We start from the raw sequence: 13726 nt of genomic DNA, 5'->3' as shown, positions 1-13726 counted from the left end.
TTCCCCTCCCAGCAGATGTAACTACCAAGTCATTTATGCTTATGTCTCCAAAGAATGGGCCAGAGGCTTCTCAACAGGGCAATCGATCCTTTCTTCTCTAGCTCATGGGTTTGACTCCAGCTCGGGTTAGAAGTGATGGAAAGGGCTTTCCTACTTATCGGCAGTCGGATGGCCTGCGCGAAATGAGTCTGTGAGGTTCAGAGCCAATTCTGTTAAGCCGGAGTCTGTGTCTGTCACGAACAGCCTCCCTTGAGTGACTCGGGAGATGTGCCAAGGATTGAAGGAGCATGGAGACCGCCCTCCAGTGGTGGCTCCCTTGTGGTCGGGGTTGAGGCATATCAATGTGGCAGCGTGGAGGAGATTGCATGGCGACGGCCCACACCAAACCTTTTCTGTGGGCAGACAACATCGGGCCAAAGGTTCCCAACGTGGGTGCCTAAAGTGAGGTCTGGAAAGCCAAATTCAGGCCTGTAAATTAGTCATTTGATTTTCAGAGGAGCAGAGTTCTCCTGGAAGTCAGTGAGAGCTGATGGGTACTCAGCACCCTCCGAGAACCAGGCCACTTTTATTCAGGCACCTAACTTTAAGCAACCACGTTTGAAAATATTAGCCATAACTTCAGGGCTTTCAATCTGGCACCGTTCTCCAGCTTGAAAACCCACTTACCCTTAATTAATGTAAAACAAAAATCCCTATTTGTCTTGCTGCTAGCATGGCGGTGTTAAACCCTCACACAAGAGAGCTCTTTAAAATGGGTGCCAAATAATGAGAGTGTCAGGAATTAGTTGGGAAAGGATGAAGAAGAATACCTTGGAGTGCGGGAGCGGTGGCTATAATTAGAAATACTGGGGCCTCTGTGGATCTCAGCTGTGGGCAGAATCTCACAGTTTGCCCTCCTGTTAAACAATAATGGCATTTCCCCACAATTATAATAGTGGGAAGTGGGCATAGCTGCCTCGATTGTTTCCAGTGATGTCTGAGAACCGGTCATCTTTACCAGCCCCTCGACAGAGCTATGATCTCCTTTAAAGAGAACGCCAGTGGCTTGTAATAGCCCAACGCGGCCTTCAGGAGCCTTGCCTCTGGAAGTGTTGTGTGGTGCTGTATGCCTTGGGAGGGGAGTTGCTCTGGAGCTGAAACATGGAAATCTGGGGTGTAGGCGTGTTTAAAATCAGTGATTGTTGGGGGAGGGCAGAGATAAGTCAGGAATCCTGATATGTATCAAAACAGGGTGTATTCATTTAAAACCACATAAGAAGTAAATTAGTTTGACGTAGAGGTCAGGTAACAAAATGGAGAGGATCTCTCCACTGCAAGTCATCCCTTCTCATGGCCTGGTCTTACAGTATAGAGCCGTGATTCTCAACCTGTTTACCATTGTGGGCTGCATATGCAGCTCTCTGTGTTATGTGGGCCGTATCCACACACTGTATATACATCCTGTATGGCCCTGAGGATGTCACATTGGCTGCAGCTGTGTGCTGATTGGGCTGCAGGCAGCTCGTGGGCCCCAGGTTGAGAACCACTGGTATAGAGAGAGCTCCTTCCTGTAGCCTGAACTGAACCACGCTCTAAGCAGAATTGGGCTCTAACCATATTGTAGTCCTAGCCTGAGTTTGCCAAAGGAGTAGAGTCTGCCCTACCCTTGATTTCTGCCAGACAGCACCCTTCACTAATCATACTGCATCTTTTCCATGTTTCTTTTTGTGTTTTTGTTTTCATCATTCAAAGCCGGTTCCTCTCTGGCCAGGAGCATCCATGAAAGCACAAAACAGACACAAATTAAACCAGCGGGCTAGAGTTTCCCCACTCCTCAATGGATTTCTAACACCGGGGGGAGGGGGCATGTGATAGAAATAGCTTTCTCAAGTGCAGAGTCGTGCCCTCCAGTAAATATTGCTGTGCTCGTAGTGTCCGGGCCTCTCCCTCTTGCAATGTCTGGGCAGAAAGAAAGATGGAACTCTGCCGTCGATTTCTCCTTGTCGCTTGTTCCACTTGGGGCTTTACATTGGTTTTGAAGCAGGGATTTTAATCTAGTTCGGGTACTTTTCTGAGTTCAGAGCTCTCCCGGTCGGGGTGTTTCATTCCCAGTGGTGGATGTGCCCATTGCAGGACGGAAGGGGGTATCATATGCTGTGTGTAAGTCGGAGTTCTGGGATGGATAATGTAAAGAATTACGATAAGGAGTTTAAAAGTAACTTGCCACAGAGCTATGGAGTGGGAAGTCTCCCATGATTACTCTAAATACAGTAATAGTTGGGAATAAAGTTTACCAATCATCTTATCAATTCTTCAGATTGTGGGGCTCCGTCCTTCCTCTAAGACAGTGTTTCTCAACAACCGGTCTGTGAATCGGTGCCAGTCCCTGTGATCCCCCTACTGTAGTCTAGGAAGGCAGCAAGCCAGTCCCTGGTATCAAAAAGATTGAGAGACAGGGCTCTAGAAATGCTACTTCTGCAGGAACGCTCACTCCTGTGCATCATTGCTTGCTTTAGATTGACATTGTCAACTCAAGTCACATGTTATAAGCAAATCCATTTCCTTTCCAATATTACAGCAGCAGAGGTTATATTCAAACACAGTTTGAGTCCAATTGACTTCAGTGCTGCTGCTGTTCACTTCTCGCATTTCTCTCAGTTCAGACAATGGGCATCAGTTTCACGTGGTTTATGGTCAGTTTTGCTTCTGGAGTGCAATGTTTGGGTTGCAAAAGTTGCAGGGGAATGTTTTTGTACAGAAGTAGTTTCCAAAGCATGTTTGTTGGGGTTCGGTTTTGTAAAAGCTTCTTAAATACCAAAGTGAAGCATCGTCTTCATGCTTATGAGACACTCTGTTAACATTTGTTGTTCTATTGTTCCCTCTAGTGGAAGATAAGGTGAAAGACCAACTAGAAGCCGCGAAGCCAGAGCCTATCATTGAAGAAGTGGTATGTGTCTTGATCTTCAATACCTGGTCTGAAATATAATTGTGCACACTTGTAAACTCACTCTTTTCCATTACATTGGTTTGGCTGCTCCTAATGAGAATTCCTTTGTTCCTTTTCCCCTAGGATTTGGCAAACCTTGCCCCCAGAAAGCCAGACTGGTAAGCGCTATCTTAGGAATCAGCTTGCATAGATTCAGTCCTTTTAGTCCTAAGCATCCGCGTGTGTGTTCATGGTAGCAGGGACGCTCTCCAGCTATTTCCATAACTTTAACCCTGTTAAGGTTGTACCAGCTGGGACGACAAGAAATTGGGAAACTTATGTTCAGCATCAAGAGAAACTGCCCAGTAGTGAGATCTGAGTACAGAACAGTCTCCCAAGGGGAGAACTAAAATCCCCGTCCCTGGACACCATTAAAGCTAGACTGCAGAAAACCCTAGTAAATGTCCTGTAGAGACTGAACAGGCTCTGGCTCTTGGGGGATTGGCTAGATGGGACAGATAAGTGGTGCTGATCTCCACCTTCTGGGAGTTTCTAGGATGGATACAATTGGTTTTGTTTCTATTTGCCTAATGATGAAGAGATCTGGTGAAGCTTGTTCTTTGCACTGCGGTTGCATGTGGAGGCTCAATTGGGATCAAGGCCCTGGTGTGCTAGGTACTGTACAAACACATAGTGAGCGATGGTCCCACAGCATGACAGCACCTTGATTTCAGCATGTGGGCAGGCACAGGCACCAGGCTTCACGCACCCAGCTGGAACAGTGTGCGCAGGATAACAAGCAAAGGAATATGTTACTGACAGGGGCCTCCGAAGCCAAGAGCATCTGTGTTCAAAGAGTGTGTGACAGGTTCCTGATGGAAATGAGGGGCACAGAAGGGCCTGGTCCAATGTGCTCCTCAGCTGGGTTTTCACATCCTCCTGTTCAGATACATCACAAATCACACAGGCCTGGGAGGTGGCCTGTGCAGCGGCTTAGCAGCTGGTGCATTAGACCTTTTCTCCTCGTTGGTTGAGTGTTGGTGTTTTGTGCTTGGCTGGTGAGTTGGCTTCTCTTGGAGTGTGACTGTTGGGCCACATGGATCACTGGGCACGGGCGTTGAGGAGGGGCTAATGTGAGTTGTGGGTCTTGCATAGTGTCAGTAGTTCAGAGACACTTGTGGCCACCAGGAATGTCATGGAGTTCTCGGTCTTGTAGATGGTGCTTGTCTTCTCACACTTAGGAAGGGCAAGAATTGCCCTGTGGGGAGGGGCAGAGGCCGAGGATTTCTTCATTCCCCTTCTTCCCCCAGTGAGGTGACACTCAGCCCCCCCCCCCCCCCCCCCCCCCCATGAAGCTGGCACTTTTCTTACCCTTTCCATCTAATTCCTGTTTTAAGGGAATGCCGCTGCTCCCCTGTTCTGGCGGTGGTATTTAGGGAACACCAGTGGCAGGGGTATTCCATCCGACTGGTCTGCGTGGCCCTTGCATTGGCTCTGATGATGATTAAAGTGCTGGCAGCTTGCTCTGTAAGACACAATCTCTGCCCCAAGGAGCTTACAGTGTTTCTGTGGCTGTTCTTAATCTAAGACCCCAGACTGGCCCTGAATAGACGCATGGATGCTAGCTGGTGGGCTAGCTTTGTGTCTGTGTGTGCTTGTGTCTTGGGCTTTTTTGCTAAATGACCATCCTCTCCCCCAGGGATTTAAAGCGAGACGTAGCCAAGAAACTGGAAAAACTGGAGAAGAGAACGCAAAGGGCAATCGCTGAATTGATAAGTAAGTGCACTGCTGCTGTTGAGCTAACGAACGGGAGCTGAGGAAATGGTGATAGACTAGGAAGGACTGGGGCCAAGATTTTTCAAAGGCAGGAGACAAAAATGAGGCTCTTTAATTGATCTGTATGCATCTGAATAAGTGATCCCAGCAGTTGCTCCTGAGCTCAGAGGGATCTGCGGCGGAGCTCAGCCCTTTGAGAAGCACGCTACTTACTTAGGTGCCTACGTATTTATCTTTGAAAATCGTGGCCTCATTTTCAGGCAATAAATATTGTTGATCGTCAGTGTCACACTTCAGGGTGCAATTCAGACCAGTGGGAGGTTGGGTCACTGCTTGTATTATAACTCTGAGTGCCCCAAAATGCTTCCACTCCCTGCCTGGGAGGCACACGCAGCCAGCTTGCACGCCGCGTTCTGTGTGCTCTACAGCTCTGATTCAACCACTCTGAATCCAAGAGCCTGCCTCAGTTATCACAGACACACTCTTGTCTTTACCAGACTTGGTTCATGTTAGCAGGTGACCGCAAACCCGTGCCCTCTGCCATTTCCAGCCCTCTCCTGCAGCGTTCACAGAAATAATCTGGGTCGTTTGTTCCTTTTAAAGAGACAAAATCAAACAGCTTGCCACATTAACTGCAGTTAACATTCACTTGAATCAAACAGCACTGTGGGTTTAGATTAAAAGTAAAACAAGTTGATGAACAAAAGAAGATAGGATTTTAAGTGAGTTCAAGTGCAAGAGAGAAAGTTAGAATTGATTTCAAGCAACAAGTGAAAACATGCATCTAAAAGTCTAAACCTTAAGGTGTACAGGCTTTGTTCAAGATGGCTTTTCTCGCCCCGTCTTTGGCAAGATGGGGGCTGCCACCCCCCTCGCTCCTCCCATCAGGATCTCTTCCAAAACCCAAAGTGCTGGTTCCTTTGTCATGTTAGGTGAGAGAGAGCATTTGGGTTTTCTGCCCCTTTCTTTTATAGTCCAGTGACTCTTTGAAATGGATTCTTCTGAAGGTTACCCTCCAAGTACAGTTCCTTCAAGCTATGAGAAAGGTAACGTTGAGTCTGGTGGAGAAGGAAGCTCCCCGCTCTTTCTTCCCTCCCAGGTGTTTGCTAAAATGCAAAGTGTTCTCTTCCCTGTGATCTCCTCCCCTTGTTAGTTTGATGGCCCCATTTACTGCTTATATGTCAATTGGGGTAAAAGCCCATTCCTTTGTTTAGGACAGACCTGTTTACCAACTCCCCCGGACATGCCTGGTTTAAACACACTTTAGTCATAATTCCAGCATGTATCCAGAACTCTTCATATACCCCGTGTACATTCGCCACACAAGCCTATTAATGATCAGTGAGTGATTAGTTTTCAAATGATACTGCACAAGGCGTGTTTTGTACAAAGCATATTACAGTGGTGTGTAGAGTGAACAGAGCGGTGCGTAGGGTCACAGCCAGTTTCTCACTCAGTCTAGAAAGCAACAGAAAAGACTTTCCAACATGAGTGGAAATGAACAGAGAGGGCGTTTTAAACATGCTGGACTAGTAGAGAGCTGGCGCTCTCTTGCCAGTTCTCTCTGGACAACGCTTAGCACCGATGCTGTACCTTTATTTCCGGTTCTGCGCTGAATCCTGACTCCTCCAGCAATTTCACGGCTGAGAGCGATCTCCAGTGCAAGCTCAGTGGAGCTCGGTCGAACTTTTTAAAACAAAAGGCTGTGGAATAGTGTCAGGAATGAGCCCCCACAGGTGCCCTCTCTCTAGGGGCATTGAGGAGGACTCTGGAGTGGAGAGTGATGCTGCCTGCCTCTGGCAGTCAGCCAGCCAGAACGTGTTGGTCCTCAGAGCACTGGATATGTCTAAACTATTGTTAGTTCCCCTTGATTGCTTCCCTGATGGGCGGGTGGCTGATTTGGGGAGGGGTAATATTGCTGCCCACTGTGGGCAGATAAACATGTCTATGGGATGTGCCCAGAGCCTACAGTGGTACAGGTTGTCCAGTAGAATCCAGATTCGCCCAGCCATTTGGGTGACACTCACATCCACTCCAGAAATAACTGGGACCTGAGCCAATCCAGAATCAATGGAGCAGGGAAACTTGCTGGCAAGGTTGATGGATATCCTGGAAGTTTGGGTAGCACAGTTCAGATCACCCCCTTCACATACCGTTCTAAACTCTGGTTACACAGTGATCACTGACTGGCTTTTCTGTTGCCCACACAGGAGAGCGATTGAGAGGCCAAGAGGAAGAACTAGCATCAGCTGTTGGATCAGCAAAGCAGGAAGGAAGTGATTCTGATTAAGGAGGTCCGGTTGGCTGCCTCAGAGCACAGACTCATTGGGGCTTGTCAGATTGGTCTTGTCACTCTTTTTGCTAACGGAATCCTTAACTCCCTTGGACTTGGGTAGAGGGGAATCTCTCTCTGAGACCTGACTGCTTTAGCCACGGCACAGCAGCTCCTAAAGGGGCAGATATGGGGAGCTCATTCCGTTCTAGACCCACAGGGCTTGCTGTGTGTGAGCATTTCACACGGGAATGCTCCATGCAATGTGCATGCTGTCTACTGCGTTCTCATCCCCAGGAGAGCGTGCCTGGCTCTCTGGCTCAGCCTCGCAGGGGGTGATCGTTGCAGTATGTGGTTTAGGATGTGTGTGTGTGGGGGGGTGTCCAATGGAGCTTTTCTGGACTTTTGATGAAGTAAAAGTTCTCGGATAAAGCACTGGATCAGATTAAAGGAGCAAATGGCGCGTGAGTGGCATGCGGAACGCCACACAGCCCTGTGCTTAGCGATCACCCCTGGGAACTTCTCGTGAAAATTGTGGCCCCTACGTGCACTGGTCAGGGAATGATGTAGGATCTTTCTAGCTCAAGCCGTGTTTCAGAGCAGTGTGCTAGAGAGGTGCGGACGCTTTCTTTGGCCAGTGCAGACAGCGTGTTTCTATGCAGAGGGGGGTGGGTGCCTATAGAGCCAACTCCTTTGCTGACCCCTTTTATCTCTCCTGCAGTACAGCTGAGCCCATGGCATAACTGTGTAATAGACAAGAGGGGCTGGTGAGCTGTCGTCACTTAAACAGAGGAGGGGTGGAGCCTCCCGTTGCATGGAGACTTTGCTGAGGGCAAGAAGAAACCAATGACTGTACAAAAGAATCCCGAAATGGCTTTGCAGCCGGAGAGCTTTCTGCATGGTCACTAAAAACGGCCTCGCCTGCATTCTAGCAGACAGATTCATGTACGATTCATATTGTTCCCTTTTGCTTTCAGATCCCCCCCCACGTACAGGAGCTGGTGCTGTATCAGTGGGTTTTGTTACGGATAAAACTGGGCTGCAACCAGTATTTTTTTTCATAATAAAATGATCCAGCAACGGTGCAAAATGTCCCTTTCCTGTGCTGGGTGCATCACCTCAGCGGGGAGGCCACGAGAGCATGTGCTGCAGAGGTAGTTAATTTCACATAGGGATTAGTCTGTGGGCCGGCTGCATCCGCTTTGGGGGGGAGGGAGTGGTGCCCGGGCAGCATCAGCTCAGGCGCACACAGGTGAGGAGCAGCAGCGGTGAACATACCCTATTCAGTGTCAGATTATCACTGTGGCTTTCTAAAACCTGTGTCGATACTCACAGCTCGGCAGGAGCTTGGGGCTTTGGCTCTTTTTGAATAATGAATCCTTTTCAGTGGCCCCCACAGCATCAAAACTTCCCGGAGAACGTCCGGGTGCGTTCCTAGGTGCCCTTTGTGAGCATGGTGAGCTGTTTGCCCTGGGATCTGGACCAGGCTAGCCAACTCCTGGTTGAATCACGGTTGTGGTAGCAGCATTCCCATAAATATGGGATTTATTTAAAAGCTCACTTTGTGTGGTAGAAATGCGGATCACTTTGAAGACATTGTCAAGGACAGAGCTATCCTAGAGAGCAGCTAGTGATGAAGGTTGTAAACACTTGGAGGAAGACCGACGTGAAAAACGGGGCCAAGTGTCATGCCAACTTTCCTATATGACATCTGTTTGTGACCTTGCTGTTCACTGATCAGACTATACAGCCACAAGAGAACAGACAAGATGCCGTGACATCATTCTGGGATATGCTGGACAGCCTATATACATTTAAACGCATTGGAGTTCCTCAGATGCAACATCTGGTGTGAAAGAATTGGACAGGGATCTTTAGAACAGAGTTTACACAGGATACAAATAAATGTCCCTGCTAGCACCTGGGGAAAGGTGCAGGGTTAAAAATCTCTGGATCAGTCTTCTGTCCGCAGTTCAGGTACAGAACGGGCCGCAGGGATTCACGCTTCTTCCAGGCTGTCCCATGGACGGGCCTCGGCACTGACCAGCAGGCACCTTTATTTGCAAGAGGCTCAGCATTCATGCCCACTGCAGCCCTGATTACTCTGAGCCCCGTCACCGAACTTTGTGCTGTGGTCCTGTCTCCGTTCACAAGCGAACCGGAGTTGGGTCAGTGCCGGCTCGGAGGGCAAACCTCCACGGAACACGCAGGGTCCGCAGAAAGCGGCTCTGGTTCAGTCGGTGGGGCTCCTTCTCTTTTCAGTCGTGGCAATGCCACGCTTGGTGGTGAGAGGCTGCAGTGCTGGTGGAGGCGCTGGCTTTCCAATGAGGATTAAAACCAAGTTCTTGACCATTTGGGGCCACTCAAATTCCCATGACGCTGTAGAAAAGATGGAGCGTGTGAATCCAAAATCCTGGCTAACTTCCCAAACTGGTAAATTCACTCTAGCTACCTACATTCCCCCTGCGATAAGGATATGGTGTGCTCCATGTCCTGGCTGGACCTGTTGTTTGGTGCTGCTCTGCATACCAGAGGGGACTGGTTCAGTACTGGGAGGTGTCACCTACCTCGCAGATGGTTGATGTTTGTCAAACACTGAGGCGCTTCTTGGGGCTTTTGATCCAAGGATATTGAAGTACTTCTGTCCCTTCTTCTGACACCAGGGCTGCCCCTCAGCCGAGCGATAGCAGCTGTGTGGGGCTTTGCAGGTTGGCTTCCCAGTGGAGGAGAAATCAGTGACAATCTGGGTATATTCTAAGTGTAACTTGCTTTATTTACATGCACACACCAATCCTGAAATGGAGATGGCCAAATAGCCACTCTATCTCCAGAATTGACTCTAATCAGAGTCCAAGGCAGAGAGCAAATTCTCCTGCTGCTATCACAGCTCCCTTTTACACCAAAACCTAGCATAACACAAAACTCACACACAGCATGTCTTCCCAAGGCTGAAAACTTGCTCGCACACTAAGAAAAGAATCTTAGAAGACTGACAGTGCCACCCGGTGACACCTGCCAAACAGAATTACCAAGAGTGTTATTGGGATGTGGCCATTTGATCTTGGGGAAACTGGACTGGGCCCCCCCAACTCAGTTCACTTAGGCTACCTCAGAGTCAGCTATCCGCTGGTAACTTCTGGTCACTTGAGCTTGACCATACGTGGGCTGGTGGTGTGGATATAAAAGGCCCGTGTCTCATTCTCAAGCGATGTCTTAATGGTTGACCCGGGTGTTCTTACTGCCCACTCATGCCTTTCAGTGGACAAAAAGGGAAGATCTCAGAACAGAGGTGCTGGGGGGGGGGGGGTGTAGGGTCAGACACAGGCCAGTTGGAAAGGCAGGATCCAGTGTAACCGCATGTGCATGTTGCCTGTCCTGCTACCCTTCGTGCCCCTCTTGTGCCATACACAAAACCCCACAAAGGGCAGTTCTGGGCAGAGGCCAGGGTCAGTGCTGGTAACTGACTATTGCTTCAGGCTTCTGTGGGGTGAGGAAACCCAGAAGGGATTTCAGCATATTGCACCAAGGCCCTTCCTGTTTCCCATGGGGAGGGAGGAATTTCTGAGTAGAGAAGGCCTGGTTAAAATCCTCACACTCACACAAACCCCAGCCCCACATGAGGCCGAGGCCCCTCTCCCAGGGGAATTGGTAGCAGAGCTCGACAGTCCTGCGAGGAGACACAGCCCGAGGGGAGGATGAGGCGTCTGGCTGGTTCTGGCGCTGCCGGGGCTGCCCTGGCTGGGCCCGTCCTGCAGCAGCCGCTGGACGTTGAGGGTCTCGGCGCGGTGGCAGTGCGTGATGGGGCATCAGCCCAGGTGGACAGAGCCCAGCAGCAGCCGCTGGTGAGTCCTGCGCATGGGGCCCTGAGTACGTCCCTGCAGGGAGGCTCTTTACCTCGTGCCACTTCCTGGGAATACCCAGGGGGTGGGATGGGATCGGATACAGGGTCACTCTGGCAGGGACCCTCCCTCCCCCCGTCCCCACTGTGGGAATTACATCTCCCCACCCAGGGGATCCACGGCCTCCCCAGGGAGATTCTCACTGACCACTGCCCTGACCAGCCGAACCTTCTGTATGGGGCAGACCCGGCCCCTGCACCCAGCCTCCCCCCACCCTCTCCCCCGGTGGAGCCGCTGTAGCTGGGGAGGGCTGAGCCGCTGGATCAGCTGCCAGCTCCTCATCAGCTCAGGGCAAAGAGGCTCCCTGCAGAGCAGGAATCGCGAGCCGGGCCCCATGGCCAGACTCCGATTCAGGGCTGAGCGTTAGGGGGCAGGAGGCAAACGGATGACAGAGGGAGAACAATGGGGAGAAGCCTGCCCAGAAAAGCCAGGGGGAGTGTGAGAGGTCCCGGCTGCAGAGCGCCCCCTGCTGGATGTGCGGTGAGTGTCACCCCACCACAGGGGTAATTCGTTCTCGGCCCCTGTGGAGCATCAGCGCCCGGCCTGAATCCCCACCTCCTCAGCCAATGAGAGTTTGCCGTGGTGAGGTAAGGCCCCGTCACTCTCCCTGCAGGGAGTTGGGGCGGCTCCTGCTCATGTCTCTCTTGCCCAGCCCCAGCTCGGAGGTTCCTACTTTGCCCCCAGACTCTTAAACGCTGGGAGACCAGACACTGCCCAGGGCCCCGTCACGCCTTCAGGGGACAGAGGCCGAGCAGGGCCCATGGCTGAGCCAGGCAGGGCAGGGCCCACTTTGGACACCCTTCCCACTGCAATACAGACAGGGCCAGGGCACAGCAGATCACTGGGCGCGGCCCCCCGGGGCTGACGAGTCTCGTGGGGAGGACACGGGGCTCGGCTGGCACCATTGCAAAGGGGATTCTGGGCTGAGACTGCCGGACACTGACAGTCCCTGGGCTTCTCCCAGACTTGCTGCCTCGCAGCCTAGTCAGGCTGGGACCCACACCCAGGGTCCCTAGTGCCAGCCTGGAGTGGGCAGCCATGGAGCGGGCCAGTGCCTCCAGCTCCTCCAGCCCCTAGCGCTGTCTCTCGCCCGTGTGTGTTTCAGGTAGTGAGAGGGAGACGGGACGTGCGGCCGCAGAAATGCCGAAGGAAGTGCAAGCCAGGGTTGCCGGGCAGCACCAGACTCATAGGCTTCCTCAAGCCTTTCAGATGTGGAGTCCAGAAAGGCCGAACAGACGCCGCGGCTGGGGAGGGGACGGCACCTTCGCTCTAGCTGGGCCCAGCCGGCCTCCCCTCCCCCACCTGTTCCCCAGCGCTGCTGAGCTTTCGGCGAAGGTTACACGTCAGGAGTGAGCTTGCTGCGGGGTACAGAAACTCCCAGCCCCTGCTGAGCGCTGCGGGCGGAGGCCAGGACTGGGGCCCTGTCGGTCGTGGGATTCTCAGTCCCTCCGTGCCGGGCGATGAACCCGCTTTGCTGAGCCTGGAGCATCTCGTGTCTTTTCCATTTATTCACTTGCACCAATAAAAGCAGGAACCTCTGAGCCTGGCTCCCTCATTCCCAACGGCCTTGGCTCGAAGGGGCGCAGGGCAGGGTCCTGTAGGCAGCCCAGAGCTCCCAGCCACTGCAGTACCCCCATCCCCACCCCTCTCCAGCGGGGAGTAAGGCCCCGTCCCCAGCACAGCTGGAGTAGGCCCATGTACCCGGGCGCCTCCCACCTGCCCATGGGTAGCACTAGGCCCTGCCCCGGACTCCACTCTCACAGCTGGGACCTGGCCTGTCGAGAATGGCTGGTTCCCAGCCAGGCCACGAGGCAGTGCACTGCCGGGAAGGGGCTGTGCTCACAGGGACATGGGGCTGGATGAAGACTCCACGGGCTGGCATAGCCTGTGGTGGGGGGGAACAGCCTGTGCCCTGTCCACCTGCCCGGGGCAGAGAACCCCCCTCCTCCCAGGTGTGACTCTCAGCGTGACCCAGCCTCCCCCACCCCACCGCACCCCACCCCCACCCGCCGCCTGTCCTTCCTCAGCCCCTGGGCCGGGGGGAGGCAGCAAGCGGGAGGAGATAGCATTACAAAGGCTATCTGGAGCAGCTCATTACAGTGAGTGCCCGACTCCGGGACGACTGTCAAAAGCAGGGCAGACACCCCCCCCCCCCCCCGGTGGTATTGTCTATAATTAGATTTCACCAACCCAGTGCCAAATGCGAATTCCCAAAGTGCTACAATCGTCAAACTGTTGCCAGCCCAAAAGGGCCCAAGGAGGCAAACAGCGGGGTTCGTTGCCCGGTGTGCTTTGCACCAATGAAGACACCGAGGTGGAGAAACAAAGCAAATTTATTCGAGATCTCTGAATAGGCACTAGGAGACCACCATGTCTCAAATCAAGCGCAGCGCATACAAGCAAATGTTCCCTTTTATATTCCAAGCAGTTTCTGTGCAAGCCTTTGTCTATTTCTCCCCCTTACCCCTCCCTTCCAGACAACAGTTACAGCAGGTACACATTGTGCATGTTAGAAACTTTCCCATTCACATGCTTATCTTTGACCTTGCAAGGCCTGTGCAGCAGTCTTCCCCCGTCTTATCACTACGTTTCTGTTAGTGCGAGCAAAACAGCAGCTGTCTGCTAGAGAAAAGCTGACCAGTACATTTCTGCTTCAACATGTAAGCAGTTAGCATAGAAGTAGGTGAAAGTTCACAAAATGGAGTCACAAAATGGAGTCACTTAGGCTTGGTCTACACTTACCCCCCCCAAGTCGAAGTAAGGTACGCAAATTCAGCTACGTGAATAACGTAGCTGAATTCGACATACCTTACTTCGAACTTACCGCGGTTCAGACGCGGTCCACACGCGGCAGGCAGGCTCCCCCGTCGACTC

The 13726-nt window shown here is 52.0% G+C and overlaps 1 protein-coding gene across 1 annotated transcript in view; it reads left to right on the top strand.

Annotated features, from left to right (window-relative positions):
- The window catches only part of CCDC12 (coiled-coil domain containing 12), an 84001-nt gene extending 75969 nt beyond the window's left edge, over window positions 1–8032 (top strand). Inside the window, exons 4-8 of the mRNA XM_065398488.1 lie at window positions 2865–2926; window positions 3050–3084; window positions 4605–4681; window positions 6892–6975; window positions 7675–8032. Of these exons, the coding sequence (XP_065254560.1) occupies window positions 2865–2926; window positions 3050–3084; window positions 4605–4681; window positions 6892–6971 (254 nt within the window). The 3' untranslated portion in view covers window positions 6972–6975; window positions 7675–8032. The remainder of the gene's footprint in view (window positions 1–2864; window positions 2927–3049; window positions 3085–4604; window positions 4682–6891; window positions 6976–7674) is intronic.
- Window positions 8033–13726: the final 5694 nt, after the last annotated feature.

Source organism: Emys orbicularis, chromosome 2 (assembly GCF_028017835.1).
Source record: "Emys orbicularis isolate rEmyOrb1 chromosome 2, rEmyOrb1.hap1, whole genome shotgun sequence".
Lineage (NCBI taxonomy): Eukaryota > Metazoa > Chordata > Testudines > Emydidae > Emys > Emys orbicularis.
The sequence above is the reverse complement of the archived record's forward strand: the minus strand, read 5'-3'. Positions and strand labels throughout refer to the sequence as shown.